General features: G+C 49.9%; 1 protein-coding gene across 2 annotated transcripts in view; it reads right to left on the bottom strand.

Moving 5' to 3' along the window:
* The window catches only part of AMD1 (adenosylmethionine decarboxylase 1), a 61,148-nt gene extending 40,607 nt beyond the window's left edge, over positions 1-20,541 (bottom strand). For both annotated transcript variants that reach the window (XM_076054408.1, XM_076054407.1), the window contains exons 1-2: positions 20,276-20,541; positions 10,548-11,427 (exon numbers count right to left, since the gene is read on the bottom strand). In XM_076054408.1, the coding sequence (XP_075910523.1) occupies positions 10,548-10,747 (200 nt within the window). In that variant the 5' untranslated portion in view covers positions 10,748-11,427; positions 20,276-20,541. The remainder of the gene's footprint in view (positions 1-10,547; positions 11,428-20,275) is intronic.
* Positions 20,542-23,333: the final 2,792 nt, after the last annotated feature.

Below are 23,333 nucleotides of genomic sequence, written 5' to 3'. Positions count from 1 at the left end.
ACGATCCATCCTGGGTTTAACCAGGCTGGATTGTGTGAGGAGCTCACAAATCCTTGAAAGATCCGGGCAAGGTCCCATCGGTGAGCTCCTCTGGCAGGCAAGGCTGCGTTGGCTGGGTCATGTAGCCCGCATGCCCAGCCACCGCATGCTGAAACAGCTTTTGTTCGGCCGGATCGAGGGGGCTAAACGGTACGGTACGGGCTAGAGAAGAGATGGAGTGATGTGGTACATGAGGACGTGGAGCTGAGTGGACTTGCCGATGACTGGTACCAGCGGTGTCAAGATCGACCTCTGTGGAGGAGGCTCGTGAAGGACGCTACTGGGCAGTTGGAGGCAGTCGCCCTCCACAACGGAGGGTGGAGGAGCGACGCTCACAACAACGAGCGGAGCGCTGGGTGGCTAAAGCACAGCAGGTTGGCACAGTAGGGGGCACAGGTGGTGCATCAGCCAGTCATCTCAGTCAGTCGACCCGTGGCACCTGGGTCTGCCCCGTGACCTCCTGCCAGCGGGCGTTCGACACTTCCCGTGGCCTCAAGGTGCACATGGCCTGGCACAAGCGTCGTGGTGATGTCACCGCCACTCAGTGGCGAATGGCGGTTGTTGTTGTTATGGTAGTGTATAGTAGTGTAGTGTATATTATCGTAGTGTCCTACTACTGCCTGTGCTTTTGTATCCCGAGTTTGTTGTTGTAACGTTCGGATACCCGCGAAGCCCCTAAACGGAGACCTGTAAATAACTGGACGCAGATTCCAAATACACAAAAGCAGGCGTCGTCATGATCAGGATCAAACCCATGACGATGTACCAAGCTAAGCAGACAACATCTCCTAGCCACCGACGTTCGAGAATTGTTATAAGTGGCTTGCTGCGCGGTGTTGCAGAGATAAAACGCTCGTTTATTTCACCAGGCCAAGCCCCAATGAGCTCCTCTTTTTACACGCTTTCATATAAACGCCGTTGTATCCTCAAATCTTGTAACTCAATTTTAACCCACTTCCCAATGTGGTATCGACTGCAAACTTGGTATACTTATGTCACACTGATGACAATACTAGATTCTATCATTAAAAATAATGTATATATTTTTAAACATTCTTATTTATATGTTATGTTTCGGCTTGGCTCTAATTTTCCACGCTCAACTGACGTTGGCTGTAAATCACCACGGCCCCTTACGTTGTGGCAAAGCTTCGGGGCCACTTCCTGGAGTTGTGGAGTTCTGCCATTACGAGTACGGTACATTTTATTAAAGCGTGTTTTTTAAAAAAGTATTTTAAAATATTACTTATTTGTAGAAGCGACCTGGTTTTCACAATGCCAAGCATCACAGCACTTACAGCTTGGGTTTAAGCAGCTAGCCATCTATCTACAGGAAACAAAGTTGCCAGTAATTTTTTTTATGAAAAACAAGGAATAGGTTTTATACCCTGACTTAAAGCTTTCGTGACTGCAGGAATTCAAAATCTTTGGGTCTTTTGGTAAAGTCACGTAGCTATAATCATAATGTAATCCACGCATTGTGAACCGCAAGTACAGTGTGGCTAATGGCGAACCACAAATACTGTGTGTGGTTGATGCAAACTTGATTTGTTTGAACATCTAAGGGTAAGAGTTATTCTTATTTTTTCATACTTTTATACTGGCAAGAAAGGTAACCCCATGTTACACACACACACATCTATCGCAACAAATCATCATGCACCGCATTAACCACACCACACAGGACTTGGGGCAGAAAGCATGCAAACAAAACACGCTCTGATAATAATGCGTGCACCCGTCTTTGAAAGCGATTGCCCTACACCAGAGATAAGCCTTCTTGTATGGCCTAGCATCTCTGCACCACCGGTGTTTTGTCAGGCCAGAGACCGAGCCAAAAAAGGTGAACATCGACCAAGACGATGCCAAGAATCAAGGCGCTTATAGCTCGCGCTCGAGCAGTTAATAGTGCCGAGTGGTCAACGCAGACTTTTTAATGACGTCTTGAACGAGCCGTTGTTCATTTGGCGTTTTAACATCTTAAAAAAAAACCACAACGTTATATTGCCACGGAGAAAGGCGGGGTAAGTGATAAAAGCCTAACTGTGATGTTTCATCATTGTTGATTACTGCCGGCTAAGAAGGGTCACACCGCAGATACAACCATGCACGCGACGTGTGGTCAAACGCAGGCTCGATGACGCTTTTTGCAACAGACACGTATATTTGGCGTTTGAACATCTCAGAAAACACGCAGCTCCCCTTGTATTAATGCCACAGAGAAAGGTGGAGTAAGTGATAAAAGCCGGTTGGTCATCGTTCACCGTTAATGATTGCTGCTGGCCAAAAAGGGTAACCGCAGCTAGGATTAATGCTCCCGATTGGTCATTCTCGCCTGCCGAGGAGAGAGGCTGCACCACGCAGGGAAGAGCGGTCCCAGAGGCTGATAGCCAAAGCAAAGTGCCGCAGGGAAACAGAGAGGGCATCCAGAGCTAACCTCTGAGGTGTGCAGGCTGCTTTAATGCTAAACGATGTGACCAGGCGTAAGAAGGCCCTGCGCTGAACTGCTATGTGGACAGGGACTCCTCGACTCACGAACTTTCAGAGATACAAACGAACCCGGTCACCCAATGTCCAGTTGCCTGTTCTGAACCGAGAGTCGCAAGTTCAACAGCGGCGCAATAGATGGCGGTGGTGGTTGTTCGGCGTTCGTTACCCAGCATTCCCAGCATTCTCGACTGGGCAGAAATCCTGGGCATGTATCTACATCTACAGAACATGAAGAACCAGAGGTATCTACATCTGCAGAACGTGAAGAACCAGTGACATCTACAGAACATGAAGAACCAGTGATATCTACATCTGCAGAACGTGAAGAACCAGTGGCATCCACATCTGCAGACCGTGAAGAACCAGTAACATCTACATCTGCAGAACGTGAAGAACCTGTAACATCTACATCTGCAGAACGTGAAGAACCTGTGACATCAACATCTGCAGAACGTGAAGAACCAGTAACATCTACATCTGCAGAACGTGAAGAACCAGTGACATCTACATCTGCAGAACGTGAAGAACCAGTGGTATCTACATCTGCAGAACATGAAGAACCAGTGGTATCTACATCTACAGAACATGAAGAACCAGAGGTATCTACATCTACAGAACGTGAAGAACCAGAGGTATCTACATCTGCAGAACGTGAAGAACCAGTGGCATCTACAGAACATGAAGAACCAGAGGTATCTACATCTACAGAACATGAAGAACCAGTCACATCTACATCTACAGAACATGAAGAACCAGTGGCATCTACATCTGCAGAAGGTGAAGAACCAGGCACATCTACATCTGTAGAACATGAAGAAACAGTGGCATCTACATCTACAGAACGTGAAGAACCAGTGGCATCTACATCTACAGAACGTGAAGAACCAGAGGTATCTACATCTACAGAACGTGAAGAACCAGTGGCATCTACGTCTGCAGAACATGAAGAACCAGTGGCATCTACATCTGCAGAAGGTGAAGAACCAGTGGCATGTACATCTGCAGAAGGTGAAGAACCAGTGGCATCTACATCTGTAGAACGTGAAGAACCAGCGGCATCTACATCTGTAGAACATGAAGAACCAGTGACATCTACATCTGCAGAACGTGAAGAACCAGTGGCATCTACATCTACAGAACATGAAGAACCAGTAGCATCTACATCTGTAGAACATGAAGAACCAGTGGCATCTACAGAACATGAAGAACCAGTAGCATCTACATCTACAGAACGTTAAGAACCAGTGACATCTACATCTACAGAACGTTAAGGACCAGTGGCATCTACATCTACAGAACATGAAGAACCAGTAGCATCTACATCTACAGAAGGTTAAGAACCAGTGGCATCTACATCTGTAGAACATGAAGAACCAGTAGCATCTACATCTACAGAACGTTAAGAACCAGTAACATCTACATCTACAGAACGTTAAGAACCAGTGGCATCTACATCTACAAAACGTTAAGAACCAGTGGCATCTACATCTACAGAACGTGAAGAACCAGCGGCATCTACATCTGCAGAACGTTAAGAACCAGTAGCATCTACATCTACAGAACGTTGAGAACCAGTGGCATCTACATCTGTAGAACATGAAGATACAGTGGCATCTACATCTGTAGAACATGAAGAACCAGTGACATCTACATCTGTAGAAAATGAAGAACCAGTAGCATCTACATCTGTAGAACGTGAAGAACCAGCGGCATCTACATCTGTAGAACATGAAGAACCAGTGACATCTACATCTGCAGAACGTGAAGAACCAGTGGCATCTACATCTACAGAACATGAAGAACCAGTAGCATCTACATCTGTAGAACATGAAGAACCAGTGGCATCTACATCTACAGAACATGAAGAACCAGTAGCATCTGCATCTACAGAACGTTAAGAACCAGTGGCATCTACATCTGTAGAACATGAAGAACCAGTAGCATCTACATCTACAGAACGTTAAGAACCAGTGGCATCTACATCTACAGAACGTTAAGAACCAGTGGCATCTACATCTACAGAACGTGAAGAACCAGCGGCATCTACATCTGCAGAACGTTAAGAACCAGTAGCATCTACATCTACAGAACGTTAAGAACCAGTGGCATCTACATCTGTAGAACATGAAGATACAGTGGCATCTACATCTGTAGAATGTGAAGAACCAGCGACATCTACATCTGTAGAACATGAAGAACCAGTGGCATCTACATCTACAGAACGTTAAGAACCAGTGGCATCTACATCTGTAGAACGTGAAGAACCAGTAGCATCTACATCTGTAGAACATGAAGAACCAGTAGCATCTACATCTACAGAACGTTAAGAACCAGTGACATCTACATCTACAGAACGTGAAGAACCAGTGACATCTACATCTGTAGAACATGAATAACCAGTGGCATCTACATCTACAGAACGTGAAGAACCAGTGACATCTACAGGAGATTCGACAACTTTTGAAGCCATTCCGCGTGCTTAGTGTACATGCCGTAGTACAACGCGTTTGTAATCGACGGGAGTGAAGTTTCGACTTGCCAACACAGAACCTCTGGAACCTGACTTGGTTGTAAGTAGAGAAACCTCGGACTCACGCAGAAACCCACAGACTCACGCAGAGACCCACAGACTCACCCAGAGACCCACAGACTCACACAGAGACCCAGACTCACACAGAGACCCAGACTCACACAGAGACCCATACTCACAGAGACCCACAGACTCACACAGAGACCCACAGACTCACCTAGAGACCCACAGACTCACAAAGAGACCCACAGACTCACGCAGAGACCCACAGACGCACACAGAGACCCACAGACTCACACAGAGACCCGCAGTTTGTTGTCATTCCCACCGCACCTCCGATCAGTGCGGTTGGCTGCATACAGCGCCAGAGGTTCAACACGCGTACATACGAATGGCGGCTGTTGTTGTTGTGTGTACACAGCAGACGTACAGGTGTGCTTGTGTGTGTGTGTGCATACACAGAACATGACTGGGGAGCGGTGGTGTCGTGGTTAGCGCCACACTGCGCTACGAACCCGGCGACCCGAGTTCGATTCCTGCCCATGGCCACCAACGCCGGTGGCAACGATCATCTGAAGCGGTCCTCGGCCTCCCCTAGGTCGACTCAGCCTCGAACGAGAACCATGATGTAGCGATGCGTGGTAAACATCGCCGCTGGGGGAAGCAAAGGTGGCCGGGCGTGGTGCTGGCCACCCCCCGCCCCTCTGCGTGTGCCACAGTGCCGATGGCCTTCCTAGGTGCTGCTTGCGAACAGCACTTACCCCAACAGTCCGTTCAGGTTTAACGTGCGGTGGCTTTCGCGGCCGGTATCATCGACAACAAAGGCGTTTTACGTTAGATCGCGTAAATGTATCGTTAATTTCGTAATCGTTGAGGCTCTGCTCTGCAACACACTACCGGCGTGGTGCCGTAGCAGGTGACGAATTGGCCACGCACGTTCTGTTCACGTGGCAGACCCCTCGCCGATTGGCTGTGCCAGGCGGTGGCGGGTTGAACGACACAACATTTACGTACGTACGCGATCTACACACCAAAAAAACTGTGGTATCATGGAGTCTGATCAGGCTATATGTGGGGGGGGGTCTTTCTCTGTATACACAGTGTGAGTGCAGGTGTGTTGTTGTGCGTGTGTATGTGTAGATTGGTTTGTAATGTACAGCATTGGGCAACGCTGCGTGCGTGGGCTTTGTACCCTGAAGACTAATTCCAATCCGGGGGATGATTTCGTCCGAAAATAACTTAAATTATTACACGGCCACCAACCCACACACACGCCAAGCAAAAAAACGACAAATATCCCCCGTGTAGCCTTCGGCAGACTGTTTGGGGCAAGTGCTGTTAGCGAGCAGCGCCTATGAAGGCCGGCACGGCACACGAGGAAGTGGTTGGCCGGCACCACGCCCGGCCGCCTTTGTCTCCCCAGTGGCGATGTCAACTACACCGCTACACCAGGTACTCATTTCAGGCCGAGTCGACCTAGGGGAGGAGGCCCAGGGATCTGTTCAGATAAATGGCCATCACCGCCGGTGTTGGTGTAAAGCCGTGAGCGGGAATCAAACTGGGGTCTCTGCAAGGGTCGTGGCGGTAACCGATGCACCACCGCACCCCTACGCTCGTCACGCACTCAAAGTGTCATTCCACACTCCAATAGACCCACGGACCAACACAGACTCGCGTAGAGACCCATAGACTCACGCAGAGACCCACAGACTCACGCAGAGACCCACAGACTCACGCAGAGCCCCACAGACTCGCGCAGAGCCCCACAGACTCATCACACAGACCAACACAGACTCGCGCAGAGACCCACAGACTCACGCAGAGACCCACAGACTCACGCAGAGCCCCACAGACTCGCGCAGAGCCCCACAGACTCATCACACAGACCAACACAGACTCGCGCAGAGACCCACAGACTTGCGCAGAAAACCACAGACTCACGCAGACCCACAGACTCACGCAGAGACCCACAGACTATCATGGAGACCCACAGACTAAACTATTTTAATTTTCTCTTTTTCATAAGCGATCTGGCCCTCACAAATGATCGCAGCTCAACCAAGTGGCCGCTTATCATCATCATCATCACGTGGAAATGCATAGCAGCAAGCAAAATACGCTGTGACGTCGGTTTTAAACGAGGGGAAAAAACGGAGGAAAAAAGAGAAAAATACACGAGACTACGGAGAGACATCAGGGTCTGGATCGAACCCACGACCTCCTGCGCACCAGGTGAGGTAGTTAACATCTCCTAGCCACCGTGACGTCAGGGTCGGGATCGAACCCACGACCTCCTGCGCACCAGGTGAGTAGACACTACACACACTACGGGAGTGCTGTACTAGTCGCGAATTGCCCACGCTGTGTCACGTAACACAAACCCCCATCACTAACTGGCTGTGTGTCCGGTGGTGGCGGCGGAGGTGGTGTTGGTGGTGGCGGTGTTTGTGGTGTTGGTGGTGGCGGTGGCTGTGTTGATGGTGGTGTTGGTGGTGGCGGTGTTTGTGGTGGCGGCGTTGGTGGTGGCGGCGTTGGCGGTGGCGGTAACGGTGTTGGTGACGGCGGCGGTGTTTGTGGTGATGGCGGCGTTGGTGGTGGCGGCGTTGGTGGTGGCGGTGTTCAACCGACAACGCGTTTCACGTTCACTCGGTTGGACCCAGCACAAAAAAAAAACCCCCATCACGGGTCAACACAGCCTTCGGAGCGGATTTGCCGGACCGGCGCAATCGACGACGACGATCAGCCGCATGTACACCTTTGTTGTGGTGGTGGTGGTGGTTATTCTTAGAGTGGGGGCTTCGTTGAAACGAGGTGTGAGGAGGGGGGTGGGGTGCATCGCCTGACCCCCACAATCTTTATTTAACCAGCCAGCTTTGTACCACGTGCCTCTCTCTCTCTGCCTCTTTCAAATCTGTCAACCCCTCAGACCAACTCAGAGCTTATTGGTCCACCCCATGCCCCCCTTATAAATCTCAACGTTCATCCTACAAAGTCCCATCACAAGGGAGACACACAAAACAAAAAGACAACATTCTTTGTTGTGTCGGTATTGAAACGGCTGTACGCCGTATGGATCTGAAAACTCACTTCCCTGTACAAGAATACGGGGAAAACCGTATGGGTTGACATGTGGGTGAGTGTGTATAGGTGGGTGAGTGGGTGAATGACTGTTTTTGTGAGTGTCTGTATGTGGGTGAGTGGGCGAGTGAGTGGGCGAGTGAATGAGTGGGTTGGTCTATGTGGGTGATTGGGTGAGTACGTGGGTGGGTGTTTTAGTGAGAGTGTGAGTGGATGAGTGAATGAGTGGGTGGGTGGGTGAGTGGGTGAATGAGTGTTTTTGTGAGTGTCTCTATGTGGGTGAGTAGGCGAGTGTCTGTATGTGGGTGAGTGGGTGGGTGAGTGGGTGTTTTAGTGAAAGTGTGAGTGGGTGGGTGAGCGAGTGGGTGTGTGGTAAGGTGAGTGGGTGTGTGGTAAGGTGAGTGGATAAGTGTGGCTAACTGCGTGGGTGTAGGTGAGTGGGAAGACAAAGGCGGCCGGGCAGGCATGATCCCTGGCCTCCCACCCCCTCGTGTTGCCACAGTGCAGTGACCTTCATAGGCGCTGCTGCTACTCGCTACGAACAGCCAATTGCCCCAACAGTCTGTTACAGGCTACAAGCGGGGGGGTGGTCTCTGTCTCGGTATAAACGCAAAGCAGCCACTGGACGGCTACGAGAGTGGGAAGCGGTGCTAGTAGAGATATGCTGCTGTGGAGGAGGCTCGTGAAGGACGCTGCTGCTACTGGGCAGTTGGAGGCAGTCGCCCTCCAACAACAACGGAGGGCAGAGAGGAGCGACGCTGAAAACAACGAGCGGAGCGCCGGGCGGCTGAAACGCAGCAAGTTGGCACAGTAGGGGGTCACAGGTGGTGCATCGGCCACTCATCTCAGTCAGTCGACCCCGTGGCACCTGCTGGGTCCGTCACGTGACCTCCGGTCCGTGAGCCTTCGACACTTAAGATGGCCTCAAAGTGCACATGGCCTGGCACGAGCGTCGTGGCGACGTCGCCGCCACTTAGTGGCGAATGGCGGTTGTTGTTATTGATGATGATAGAGATGATGGTGGTGGAAATGGTGGCGGAGATGATGATAGCCGGTGGTGATGATTATATGTGACCGTGTGCTATTTGTATCATTGTGTCTGTGTGTTTATCTGTGTGCCTGTTCGTGTGGTCATATAGCAGTTCGTGTACTGTTGCTGCTGCACATTTGGAGTCTGCGTCTCTCTCTCTCCGTGGTCGCGTGGATTTTTATCGGGGTCCTCCGGTTTTCCCTCCACGTTTAAAGACGTTCGTTTAGAGTGTTTGGTTGCTGCGATACATTTTCACGTGATGATGATGATGAGACACTTTGTTGAGCTGTCATTTGTGATGGCCACCAGGTCGCTTCTGAAAGAGCTACACAGCACCTCAGTGGGGCCTTACACCTTGGTAAAATAAAAAAACATTGTTGCGATTGTTAAATCGTCTCCCTCCCCGCGTCTCCCTCCCCGCGTCTCCCTCCCCGCGTCTCCCTCCCCGCGTCTCCCTCCCCGCGTCTCCCTCCCCGCGTCTCCCTCCCCGCGTCTCCCTCCCCGCGTCTCCCTCCCCGCGTCTCCCTCCCCGCGTCTCCCTCCCCGCGTCTCCCTCCCCGCGTCTCCCTCCCCGCGTCTCCCTCCCCGCGTCTCCCTCCCCGCGTCTCCCTCCCCGCGTCTCCCTCCCCGCGTCTCCCTCCCCGCGTCTCCCTCCCCGCGTCTCCCTCCCCGCGTCTCCCTCCCCGCGTCTCCCTCCCCGCGTCTCCCTCCCCGCGTCTCCCTCCCCGCGTCTCCCTCCCCGCGTCTCCCTCCCCGCGTCTCCCTCCCCGCGTCTCCCTCCCCGCGTCTCCCTCCCCGCGTCTCCCTCCCCGCGTCTCCCTCCCCGCGTCTCCCTCCCCGCGTCTCCCTCCCCGCGTCTCCCTCCCCGCGTCTCCCTCCCCGCGTCTCCCTCCCCGCGTCTCCCTCCCCGCGTCTCCCTCCCCGCGTCTCCCTCCCCGCGTCTCCCTCCCCGCGTCTCCCTCCCCGCGTCTCCCTCCCCGCGTCTCCCTCCCCGCGTCTCCCTCCCCGCGTCTCCCTCCCCGCGTCTCCCTCCCCGCGTCTCCCTCCCCGCGTCTCCCTCCCCGCGTCTCCCTCCCCGCGTCTCCCTCCCCGCGTCTCCCTCCCCGCGTCTCCCTCCCCGCGTCTCCCTCCCCGCGTCTCCCTCCCCGCGTCTCCCTCCCCGCGTCTCCCTCCCCGCGTCTCCCTCCCCGCGTCTCCCTCCCCGCGTCTCCCTCCCCGCGTCTCCCTCCCCGCGTCTCCCTCCCCGCGTCTTCCTCCCCGCGTCTCCCTCCCCGCGTCTCCCTCCCCGCGTCTCCCTCCCCGCGTCTCCCTCCCCGCGTCTCCCTCCCCGCGTCTCCCTCCCCGCGTCTCCCTCCCCGCGTCTCCCTCCCCGCGTCTCACCTGGGGATTTGTCTCAGGTCTCCGCTCTCCGAGTCTCCGCTGAACCAGATCTCCAGGAGCTTCTCAGTCCCCTCGAAGAAGTGGCTGCCATCACCTCCTCCTCCTCCATCACAGTCACCTCCTCCTCCTCCTCCCGCGTGATGGTGATGGGAAGGCGTGGGAGCGGGGGGAGCGGGGCTAACCTCGTGATGTTCCTGCATGCTGATGATGGTGGTGGTAGTGCTGGCGATGTGATACCGATGCCCTACCGATGGTGTTGTTGATGATGGTGGTATCGTTGGTGATGTGATAGCAATGCCCTACCGATGATGTTGATGATGGTAGTGCTGGTGATGTGATAGCAATGTCCTACCAATGGTGTTGATGACGGTGTTGATGATGGTGATGTGATCCCGATGCCCTACCGATGGTGTTGATGATGGTGTTGATGATGATGGTGATGATGATGGTGATGTGATACCGATGCCCTACCAATGGTATTGATGATGGTGATGATGACGGTGGTATTGCCGGTGCTGTGATGTCGTACTGATGGAGCCGATGATGGTGCTATTGCAGGCGATGCCTTACTGATGGCGCACTAATTTTTACGTTGATATTGATGGTGGTGGTGATATTCAGTTGCCGATTTTAATGATCCTGGCTACTGCAGTTTACAATGCCAATGATGATGCTGATGATTCAGCTGATTGGTTTGTTTTTCGCTTGCCGATTGCAGCCGATGTTACTGCTGCCGACGACGACGATGACGATCGTCAACCTATGATGGCACCCCGGGAGGAGAGCTTTCAGAGATTTCCGCTCTCTTAAATCGACAAACTTTGGTGGTACCGGGGAACTGACGAATGTCGGGGGGGGAGGGGGGTGGGGACTTTAATCGCTGGTGAGAGAACGAGAGAATCGAAAATTAATTGCAGGCTATCGAATGTTAAAACAGGTACAATTTTACACAAACTATATATGTGTGTAATGGGTTATACGTTGGCAACGGTAGGCTTAACGCAACGATGTTATTGCGGCCTTATACGCGGGTATCCAACTATAGGGTTGTTGTTATTGTTGTTAAAGGCCATCTTTAAATCATCTAAAGTATAAAAGGTGGTGGTGGTGGGTGGCACAATGTGGATGTCGAGTTTTGAAATGGGTACCCTGTCGAAATGAAGAATTGTAAAAAAAATAAAACTATAATAGAATTTTGATTTAAAGCTTTCGGTGACTGCAGGGACTCATTCTTGGTTCTTTCGGTAAAGTCACCACGTAGAAGGGAAACAATAAAATAATAAAAATATAAAACAATAACATTCTCACGACGTTTCGGGAGCAACACAAGCATCCATCATCAGGTGGGAAAGCATGGTCCGCTGCTGAGGCAGATTGTTTTAAAAGGTTTGAAATGGGTGTAGCCCAAGGGTCAAAAAGTGGCCGGTGCTAGTGATGTTAATATGAGCATGAGAGTGCATCCAAAAGAAATGTGAGCATGAGAGTGCAATCCAAAGGCATGAGAGTGCAATGCAACGGACATGTGAGCATGAGAGGTCTAAGAGAGAGGCATAGAGAGAGAGACACACAGAGGGTCGAAATAACAGCTGACATAGGCAGGTTGGATGGAAACACCACAGTCAGTAAAGACTATACCTGATTAATAACGTCCTTCCAATTATTGCTCAGTTTGTACCCATCCTCTCGGTTTAAGTTGTGTCTGTGTTTATATATCTGGATGGCTTCATGAACAAATCTCTGAAGGTAGCCAGTAGGTTTGCAGAGTACCTCCGCCTTGGAAAATTAAATTTCGCGTGAGCCCACTGCGTTAAAACAATGATCGGCAACGGCAGAGGTATTGGTCCTACCGTGTTTCAGATCTGCCTTGTGTTCACGGACACGGTCCGAGACATGTCGTTTCGTTTCCCCAATGTCACTGCTGCTGCAACCACAGCTCAGTTTGTAGACACCAGGGTATTGCATGTCAGGAATCACATCTTTTACAGATGGGATTAAATCACAGATTTTGTGTACTGTATTGAAACGAACCTGGATCTTGTGTGTTTAAAGATTTTGGAAATCTTTTTGGTAACCCCCTGCTATGTACGGTAAAGTGATGGTTTTGGTTGGATCCTCAGAAGGTTGTCCCCGCATGGCTGGGGAGACAGCTTTGCGGATTGTACGGTCCGAGTATCCGTTCATCCTGAGGGCTTGGTGTACGTGCTCCAACTCACTGGCTAGGTGGTGCTGGTCAGAGATGCAACAGGCCCTATGGTGTAGTGTGTTTTGATGAGGGAATTCTTCTGGGCTGGATGGTGGTGAGAGTCAAGCTTTAGATCGGCATCCATGTGGGTGGCTTTCCTGGAGACCGAATGTCCCAACGAGCCATCAGGTCTCTTCTCAATCAAAACATCCAGGAATGGAAGCTTGACATCTTTTTCCACTTCCATGGTGAATTTGATAGACGGGTGTATGGAACTGATGTGGTTGAGGAATTGATTCAGTGCTGGCAGGCCATGTGGCCTAATGACAAACGTGTTATCTACGTATCTCTTCCACAAGGGAGGACGTAGGGTGGATGTCTGGATGGCATCTGTCTCAAATTTTTCCATTAAAACATTCGCAAACCATTGGGGTAGCCTCATTTTGTCTGTAGAATGTACCATTCCAGGTGAAGTATGTGTTGGTAAGACAGTGCCTGACCAAAGTTGGTACATCTGGATTCAGTCCTTGTTGGACCAAGGCTTCAATGATTGCAATGGTGTCAAGTACAGGTACATTGGTGAACAGAGAGACTACGTCGAAACTGACAAGCAAATCATCCGGAGACAGTGAGATGTCCTTGATTAGAGAAACCAAGTGAGCCGAGTTAAGTACAGCTGAGGTGCACTTGCCAGTGAAAGGAAGCAGTCTCAGACAGAAATCGGGCCAGTTTGTAGGTGGGCGAGTTAATCGTGGAGACGATAGAATGGAGCGGGGTACCTATTTTGTGGATTTTTGGAAGGCCATAAAATCTGGGTGGTCTAGCAGCTGAAGGTTTTAGGGAGCTCTGCTTGGTCTGATCGATTAGAGAAGTCGATTGAGTGATGGGATCTCTGTTGATTTTGGTATAGCTGCCATCATTAAGGTCCTGAATTTTGTTGTTGTAAGTGGTTTTATCCATGATGACAGTGGTGTTGCTCTTGTCGGCTGAGAGGATGACAATTTAATCTGTTTTTTTTTTACATTTAGAGAGTTCAAAACGCTCGTCCTTGCTGATGTTGCTAATGGGTTTCTTAGCGTTTGAGGATAGCAGCGATTTCAGATCTAGCAACTTCACTTCTGTGCCCTCGTCTAGGAGGCCGCTTTCCTAGCTTACATTTACAAGCTAATTTCTCACATTAACATCAATAGCCCCGGCCACTTCTTTTTGACCCTTGAGCTACACCCATTTCAAACCTTTTAAAACAGTCTGCCTCAGCAGCAGACCCACGCTTTCCCACCTGATGATGGACGCCCATGTTGCGCCCGAAGCGTCACGATTCCTTTTATTCTATACCTACGTGACTTTACCGAAAGAACCAAAGAGTATGGATTCCTGCAGTCAGGAAAGCTTCAAATACATTTTATATATTCGGTAATTGCGGACCACACACAATGGCTTACTCTTGCGAATAACATCGGGGGGTGGGGGCGATCTTTAACGTGTCCACTGTAAAGCAGATGGCACGGGTACCGCAATATTAACCAGGGCGGCCGCTGGATTCAAACCACGAACCTCTCTGCAACAGGGGGCCATCGTACTGCGAGGGCCACGTCGCTGTGCAGTGTAAGGTGTCACCGAGTACCCAGGTATCGCTGGTCTACAACTTTTTAGATGTCTGCTTCAGAGATGAAATGTGCTGCGTATTATGTATTTTCACGTGCTAAATTCAAATATGAAAATAACTGATTGGCTACTGTTCACAAGATATTTAAGTTTTTACATTTTACGTCTATATTTAGTGTAGATAGAAGAGTTTTACTCATAAATTTTAAACCTAGGTCTTTTCATGTGTTTATGGTTGCTTTACATAATAACATGTCACCTGTCGTGTTTATGTAACACTTTAAAAATGAGCAAAAAGGTTATATGAATAAAATGTATTATGAAACAAAAGGCAAAAAACTATTATGTATAAATAAGTACATAGTTTAGTCCTTATTCAGTGTCTACTTGGCACTTCTTGGCTTGTCTCTTGTATTCATTACATGGAGCATCTCTTGTCACTGTCCAGCAATAGCCTGCTAGCATTGATGGGCTCCATTTGCCCTGATAGCGTTTCTCCATTGTTGCAATGTCCTGGGTGAAATCGCTCGCCATGCTCGTCGCTCACTCCTCCGCAGTTCGGTGGGAAAAAAATCTAGATGAGTGCAAAAAAATGAATCTTTAGTGACATGTTGCAACCAAGGATTTTGTTTGCCTTGGGGAAGTTTTCCACCAACTCCCTGTAGTTGTCTGCGTTGTTTTTTTCCCGAGAAAATTTGTTGCCACTAACTGGAAGGCTTCTCATGCCGTCTTTCCTTGCCACGCAGTTTACTGTCAAATGCATCATCTCGAAGAAGTTCACGAATCTGAGGACCAACAAAGACACCTTCCTTTATCTCAGCTTCACTTAACCTTGGACATTTTTCACAGAGGTACTTGAAAGCTGCTTGTGACAAAGTTCTTCATCAGACCCAGCTTGATGTGTAAGGGTGGTAACAAAATCTTCCTTGATTCAACAAGTGGCGGACGCTGAACACATTTCCTCCCAGGCTCCAATGACTGTCGGAGTGGCCAATCTATCTTGGTGTAGTGGGAATCTCTCGCACGACTATCCCATTTGCAGAGAGAACAGCGGCACTGTGTATCCAGTCTGCAGGCCAAGCAAGAGAGCAACAACCTTCAAATTGCCACAAAGCTGCCACTGATGTTGGTCAGAGTTTATGCACCTCAAAAGAACTTCATGACCAACTGCAATTGATGGCAAAACATTCGGTCTACAGGAAAGCCACCCACACGGATGCCAATATAAAGCCCAACTCCCACCACCATCCAGCCCAGAAGAATTCCCTCATCAAAACACTACACCATAGGGCATCTCTGACCAGCACCACCTAGCCAGTGAGTTGGAGCACGTACACCAAGCCCTCAGGATGAACGGATACTCGGACCGTACAATCCGCAAAGCTGTCTCCCCAGCCATGCGGGGACAACCTTCTGAGGATGAAACCAAAACCATCACTTTACCGTACATAACAGGGGTTACCAAAAAGATTTCCAAAATCTTAAAAACACAAGATCCAAGTTCGTTTCAATACAGTACACAATCTGCGATTTAATCCCATCTGTAAAAGATGTGATTCCTGACATGCAATACCCTGGTGTCTACAAACTGAGCTGTGGTTGCGGCAGCAGTGACATTGGGGAAACGAAACGACATGTCTCGGACCGCGTCCGTGAACACAAGGCAGATCTGAAACACGGTAGGACCAATACCTCTGCCGTTGCCGATCATTGTTTTAACGGAGTGGGCTCACACGAAATAGATTTTTCCAAGATGGAGGTACTCTGCAAACCTACTGGCTACCTTCAGAGATTTGTTCATGAAGCCACCCAGATATATAAACACAGACAACTTCAACCGAGAGGATGGGTACAAACTGAGAAATCATTGGAAGGACGTTATTAACCAGGTGACGTCTTAACTGACTGTGATGTTTCCATCCAACCTGCCTATGTCAGCTGTTATTTTGACCCTCTGTGTGTGTCTCTCTCTCTCTGCCTCTCTCTTAGATCTCTCATGCTCACATGTCCGTTGCATTGCACTCTCATGCCTTTGGATTGCACTCTCATGCTCACATTAACATCAGTAGCCCCGCCACTTATTTTTGACCCTTGGGCTACACCCATTTCAATCCTTTTAAAACAGTCTGCCTCAGCAGCGGACCATGCTTTCCCACCTGATGATGGATGCTTGTGTTGCGCCGGAAACGTCGTGAGAATGTTATTGTTTTATATTTTTATTATTTTATTGTTTCCCTTCTACGTGACTTTACCGAAAGAACCAAGAATATAATAGAATTGTAAACAAAAACAATAGAATTTTAAAATAAACTATGAAATTTTAAAAACCAAACGATAATTGAATTTTGATTTAAAGCTTTCGTGACTGCAGTAATTCATATTCTTAGTTTTTTCGGTAAAGTCACGTTGAAGAGAAACAACAACGTGACTTTACCGAAAAAACTAAGAATATGATAATTGAATTGTAAAAAAAAACTAATCAATTGGATTTTTTCGTGTGCAAATGAAACCTTGGGTACCGATCTGCCCCAGGGACCCCCGAAACAATTTGTAGGAGTACTCCTACAAATCCTAAAGAGTGTAGTACGATGATTTGTAGGAGTACTCCTATAGTGCAGCAGTAGGATGATTTGTAGGAGTACTCCTATAGAGCGCAGCTGTAGGATGATTTGTAGGAGTACTCCTATAGCGTGCAGCAGTAGGATGATTTGTAGGAGTGCTCCTATAGAGTGCAGCAGTAGGATGATTTGTAGGAGTACTCCTATAGAGTGCAGCAGTAGGATAATTTGTAGGAGTACTCCTATAGAGTGCAGCAGTAGGATGATCTGTAGGAGTACTCCTAGAGTGCAGCAGTACGATGATTTGTAGGAGTAATCCTATATATAGTGGGATGATTTGTAGGAGTACTCCTATAGAGTGTAGCAGTAGGATGATCTACAGTACTCCTATAGTGTAGTAGTAATAGGATGATTTGGAGTACTCTTATAGTGTAGTAGTAGGATGATTTGTAGGAGTACTCTTATAAAATGTAGTAGGATGATTTGTAATACTCTGACGGTGTTGTAGGATGATGATTTGTAGTACTCCTATAGAGTGTAGGATGATGATTTGTAGGAGTAATCCTATAGAGTGTAGGATGATGATTTGTAGGAGTAATCCTATAGAGTGTAGGATGATGATTTATAGTACTACTATAGAGTGTAGGATGATGATGATTTATAGGAGTACTATCGAGTAGTAGTAATTGGATGATGATTTATAGGTATGCCAATTCCATTGTTAATGGGTTTTTATTGAATGAGACGCTTCGCTAAATGCAAATTAATGTAGAAAAACCAACGCCTTGTTGTGTAGTACGATACTTATTAGTTTGCAAAGTAAATGGCTAAATGTTTAAGTTATTCCGTCGAATTAATGTGACGTTAGTGGAACGTAGTAAACTTGCGTAACGTTGCATACGAACGTCGCCTGAACGTTCACTTCACAACTTTCAAATTGAAACCGCCGCGTTATCTCTGCTGTGTGCTGCGTGTGTTCCGTGCTGTGTGTTCCGTGCTGTGTGTGCTGTGTGTGTGCTGTGTGTGTGCTGTGTGTGTGCTGTGTGTGTGCTGTGTGTGCTGTGTGTGTTCTGTGTGCTGTGTGTGTTCTGTGTGTTATTTGTGCTGTGTGTGTTCTGTGTGTTGTGTGTGTTCTGCGTGCTGTGTGTGTTGTGTGTGCTGCGTGTGTTCTGTGTGTTCTGTGTGCTGCCTGTGCTGTGTGTGTTCTGTGTGCTGTGTGTGTTCTGCGTGCTGTGTGTTGTGTGTGTTCTGTGTGCTGTGTGTGTTCTGTGTGCTGTGTGTGTTCTGTGTGCTGTGTGTTCTGTGTGTGTTATGTGTGTTATGTGTGCTGTGTGTGTTCTGTGTGCTGTGTGTTCTGTGTGCTGTGTGTGTTCTGTGTGCTGTGTGTTCTGTGTGTGTTCTGTGTGTGCTGTGTGTGTTCTGTGTGCTGTGTGTGTTCTGTGTGTTCTGTGTGCTGTGTGTGTTGTGTGTGTGCTGTGTGTGTGCTGTGTGTGTGCTGTGTGTGTGCTGTGTGTGTGCTGTGTGTGTTCTGTGTGTGCTGTGTGTGTTCTGTGTGCTGCGTGTGTGCTGTGTGTGTGCTGCGTGTGTGCTGTGTGTGTGCTGTGTGTGTTCTGTGTGTGTTCTGTGTGCTGCGTGTGTTCTGTGTGCTGTGTGTGTTCTGTGTGCTGTGTGTGTTGTGTGTGCTGTGTGTGTTGTGTATGTGCTGTGTGTGTTGTGTGCTGTGTGTGCTGTGTGTGTGCTGTGTGTGTGCTGTGTGTGTTCTGTGTGCTGCGTGTGTTCTGTGTGCTGTGTGTGTTCTGTGTGCTGTGTGTTGTGTGCTGTGTGTGTGCTGTGTGTGCTGTGTGTGTTCTGTGTGCTGTGTGTGTTCTGTGTGCTGTGTGTGTTCTGTGTGCTGTGTGTGTTCTGTGTGCTGTGTGTGTTCTGTGTGCTGTGTGTGTTCTGTGTGTTATGTGTGCTGTGTGTGTTGTGTTTTGTGTGCTGTGTGTGTGCTGTGTGTGTTGTGTTCTGTGTGTTCTGTGTGCTGTGTGTGTTCTGTGTGCTGTGTGTGTTGTGTTCTGTGTGCTGTGTGTGTGCTGTGTGTGTTGTGTGTGTGCTGTGTGTTCTGTGTGTGTTGTGTTCTGTGTGCTGTGTGTGTTCTGTGTGCTGTGTGTGTTCTGTGTGCTGTGTGTGTTCTGTGTGCTGCGTGTGTGCTGTGTGTGTTGTGTGTGTTATGTGTGCTGTGTGTGTGCTGTGTGTGTTCTGTGTGCTGTGTGTGTGCTGTGTGTGTTGTGTTCTGTGTGCTGCGTGTGTGCTGTGTGTTGTGTGTGCTGTGTGTTATGTGCGCTGCGTGTGTTGTGTTCTGTGTGTGTGCTGTGTGTGTTCTGTGCGCTGTGTGTGTTCTGTGTGTGCTCTGTGTGTGCTGTGTGTTCTGTGCGCTGTGTGCGCGCCGGGTGCGTAAGATCTGAATGGTCTCTACATTATCGCTGGTGATAATAATTATAATTATTGATGGTGTTAATATTTATCGATGGTGGTGATGGTGATGCTTTAACTGTCGCGCATTGACGCGTCTCTTGCCCTGGATATTAACTACTCAGATTAAACTACAAATGTCTGTGACGGTGGAGTGGTGGTGGTGTAGTGGTAGTGTTGTTGTGGAGTGGTGGTGTAGTGGTAGTGGTGGTGTAGTGGAGTGGTGGTGTAGTGGTGGTGTAGTGGAGTGGTGGTGTAGTGGTAGTGTTGTTGTTGTAGTGGAGTGATTGTATAGTGGTGGTGTTGTTGTTGTGGAGTGTAGTGGTGGTGTTGTTGTGGTGTAGTGGTGGTGTTGTTGTTATAGTGGTGGTGTAGTGGTAGTGTTGTAGTGTAGTGGTGGTGTAGTGGTAGTGTTGTTGTAGTGGAGTGGTGGTGTAGTGGTGGTGTTGTTGGTATAGTGGTGGTGTAGTGGTAGTGTTGTTGTTGGTATAGTGGTGTAGTGGTAGTGTTGTTGTTGTAGTGGAGTGGTGGTGTGGTGGTGGTGTTGTAGTGGTGGTAGTGTTGTAGTGGTAGTGTTGTAGTGGTGTTGTTGTGGTGGTTGGTGTTGTAGTGGTGGTGGTGTTGTTGTAGTGTTGTAGTGTAGTAGTAGTGGTGGTGTTGTTGTAGTGTAGTAGTAGTGGTGTAGTAATAGTGGTGGTGGTTGGCGCCTTGCCACCACCGAGTGAATGAAACGCGCAGTTCAGGGGGGCCCCCATCGATTGGCCATCTCACACACGAAACGATCGAATTTTTTTGTTGTTTGGAGGGAATTTGACGATGACGACGGAGAGCGATGATAGCGACGAAGTTAAAGCTTTTGCGTGTCCGTTTATCATTTTTTTTTAAAAAGCGCACGGAATATCACGAGTCTGAGGTAAATCATCATCCGTCACCTCCTCCTCGTGTTGATGGAGGCCTCCTCCTCCTCCGCCGATTCTCTGCTGCTGCTTTGCTGTGGTCGGCCCCCCCCCCTTGTAAGTCGCTGCCGCCGCTGCTGCTGTAGCCGCCGCTGCCGCCGCTGTAGCCGCCGCTGCCGCCGCTGTAGCTGTAGCTGCTGTAGTGGCTATTGGTTAGTGGCTGGTGAGGCCCCGCTAGCTAATGTCGTCGGCCATGCTGTGTGAGGCACGGCCGCCTTCAGTGAGGGGGGTCGCCTCGTGGGCGACCCGCTTATATAGTGACCCGTGGGGGGGGAGGGGGGGGGTGTTGAGCGTGGTGACGTCACCACGCTTAACACCCCCCCCCTCCCCGCTACCTCGCCTCCCGCCTCTATTCAGCGTGGTGACGTCGGCACGCTCACCTCCCTACCTCGCCCCGCCTCTCTTCAGCGTGGTTACGTCACCACGCTCACCCACCCCCCTGCCTCGCCCCGCCTCTCTACAGCGTGTTTACGTCACCACGCTCACCCACCCCCCTGCCTCGCCCCGCCTCTCTTCAAAACCCCCCCTACCTCGTCCCGCCTCTATTCAGCGTGGTGACGTCAGCACGCTTACCTCCCGACCTCGCACCGCCTCTCTTCAGCGTGGCGACGTCACCACGCTGAAGAGAGGCGGGGGGGGTGGAGAGGTGCGAGCATGGTGACGTCACCACGCTCGCACCTCTCCACCTCGCCCCGCCCCCCGTCCTTCAAACCCATCGCCGATATTAAGGTCACCGGTAGGGTCACCCAGCGCGCGCAGTGTGCGTGGTGACGTCACCGGTAGGCCGCGTAACCCAGTGTGTGGTGGACGTCACCACGCTGACCTCCGCCGTGGTGACGCAATGACGCCGGTTTTGCGACGCGATGACGTCACACGCAGGTTCGCGCCAGAACATTCGGCGCGCGATAGATGTAGGAGGAGAGGGGGGGTGACGTCATAACTCAGTGACGTCACCTCCCGCGCGCGCGAGATTTGCGTGGCGACGTCAATCGCGTTGCGGCTCAACGTTTTTTTGCTCCGCGCGGTGACGTCACGAGGAGGGGCCAACGATATCACAAGGAGGCGCCAATGACGTCACAAGGAGGCGCCAATGCCGTGACGTCACGGGACTGGGAGGGCGCAGTTGCAACCAGCGCGATGACGTCATAGCTGAGGGTTGTGTCCACTATTATGAGCTCAACATCATCATCATTCCAATGCAATAAGAGCCGACATTGGGGGCCGTCCATAAATAACGTCACGCGATTTTGGCCGATTTTTGACCCCCCCTTCGTCACATGACGTCACAAAAAGTCAGACCCCCCTCAAATATGACGTCACAAAGCTCTGCCCCCCCCCCCCCACAAAAAATTAAACATGCTTAAAATCGCTTTTAAACTATTGCCATTGTAGTGGCGCTGCACTGATGTTGCAGGAGAAAACATTTATTCAAAAAGTCTATTTAATTTAGTAGAACATGTTGCCTATATGTATTTAAAGTTGCGCATTTTGATGTGACGTCACATTTCTCATACCTCCCCCCCCAACTCGTCACATATCGTCACAAATGTCTGACCCCCCCCCCCCCAGGTGCGTGACGTCATTTATGTACGGTCCCTTACATAAGAGATGTTAACTACCTCGTCTGGTACACAGGAGGACGTGGCTTCATTACCCACTTGACGCCTGCTGCTGCTGCTGTATATTTGGAGTCTGCGTCTCTCTCTCTACCTATGGAGATGATAACTACCTCACCTGGTACGCAGGAGGTCGTGGGTTCCATCCTGATCCTTGACGTCTGCTGCTGCTGCATATTCGGAGTCTGCGTCTCTCTCTCTACCCATGGAGATGTTAACTACCTCGCCTGGTACACAGGAGGTCGTGGCTTCGTTACCAACCTTGACGCCTGCTGCTGCTGTATATTCGGAGTCTGCGTCTCTCTCTCTACCCATGGAGATGTTAACTACCTCGCCTGGAACACAGGAGGTCGTAGCTTCGTTACCAACCTTGACTCCTGCTGCTGCTGCATATTCGGAGTCTGCGTCTCTCTCTCTACCCATGGAGATGTTAACTACCTCGCCTGGTACACAGGAGGTCGTGGCTTCGTTACCAACCTTGACGCCTGCTGCTGCTGTATATTCGGAGTCTGCGTCTCTCTCTCTACCCATGGAGATGTTAACTACCTCGCCTGGTACACAGGAGGTCGTAGCTTCGTTACCAACCTTGACTCCTGCTGCTGCTGCATATTCGGAGTCTGCGTCTCTCTCTCTACCCATGGAGATGTTAACTACCTCGCCTGGTACACAGGAGGTCGTGGCTTCGTTACCAACCTTGACGCCTGCTGCTGCTGCTGTATATTCGGAGTCTGCGTCTCTCTCTCTACCCATGGAGATGTTAACTACCTCGCCTGGTACGCAGGAGGTCGTGGGTTCCATCCTGATCCTTGACGTCTGCTGCTGCTGCTGTATATTCGGAGTCTGCGTCTCTCTCTCTACCTATGGATATGTTAACTACCTCGTCTGGTACACAGGAGGTCGTAGCTTCGTTACCAACCTTGACGCCTGCTGCTGCTGTATATTTGGAGTCTGCGTCTCTCTCTCCCCGTGGTCGCGTGGATGTTTTCCTACGAGGTCCTCCGGTTTTTTATCCCTCCATCACGATAATTATACCAAAAGGTTTAACAGATTATTACCCTTTTGCTGGCAAGAAAACAGGAGGCATTCATCTCGATTTGAAGCTTTCGTGACTGCAGGAATCCATGCTCTTTGGTTCTTTCGGTAAAGTCACGTGGTAGGTAGAAAATAAAATAAATCACGACGTTTCGGGCGCAACACAAGCGTCCGTTATCAGGTGGGATAAGCGTGGTCCTGCTGCTGATGCAGACTGTTTTTTTTTAATTTAACAAATGTCTGACCTACGTGACTTTACCGAAAGAAATTTAACTGCCTCTACGGGGAGGGATTCCACACATCCTTAAGATCATTCAACAGACTTCGGGATAAGAAGGCTCAACTAATCGAGTCTCTCACCTTTCTGAAGAGATGACGCGACTCTA

This window comes from Petromyzon marinus, chromosome 66, assembly GCF_048934315.1.
Source record: "Petromyzon marinus isolate PM22_M1 ecotype Great Lakes invasive population chromosome 66, UKy_Petmar_22M1.pri1.0, whole genome shotgun sequence".
Taxonomy (NCBI): Eukaryota; Metazoa; Chordata; class Hyperoartia; order Petromyzontiformes; family Petromyzontidae; genus Petromyzon; species Petromyzon marinus.
This window is presented reverse-complemented; position numbering and strand designations above follow the sequence as displayed.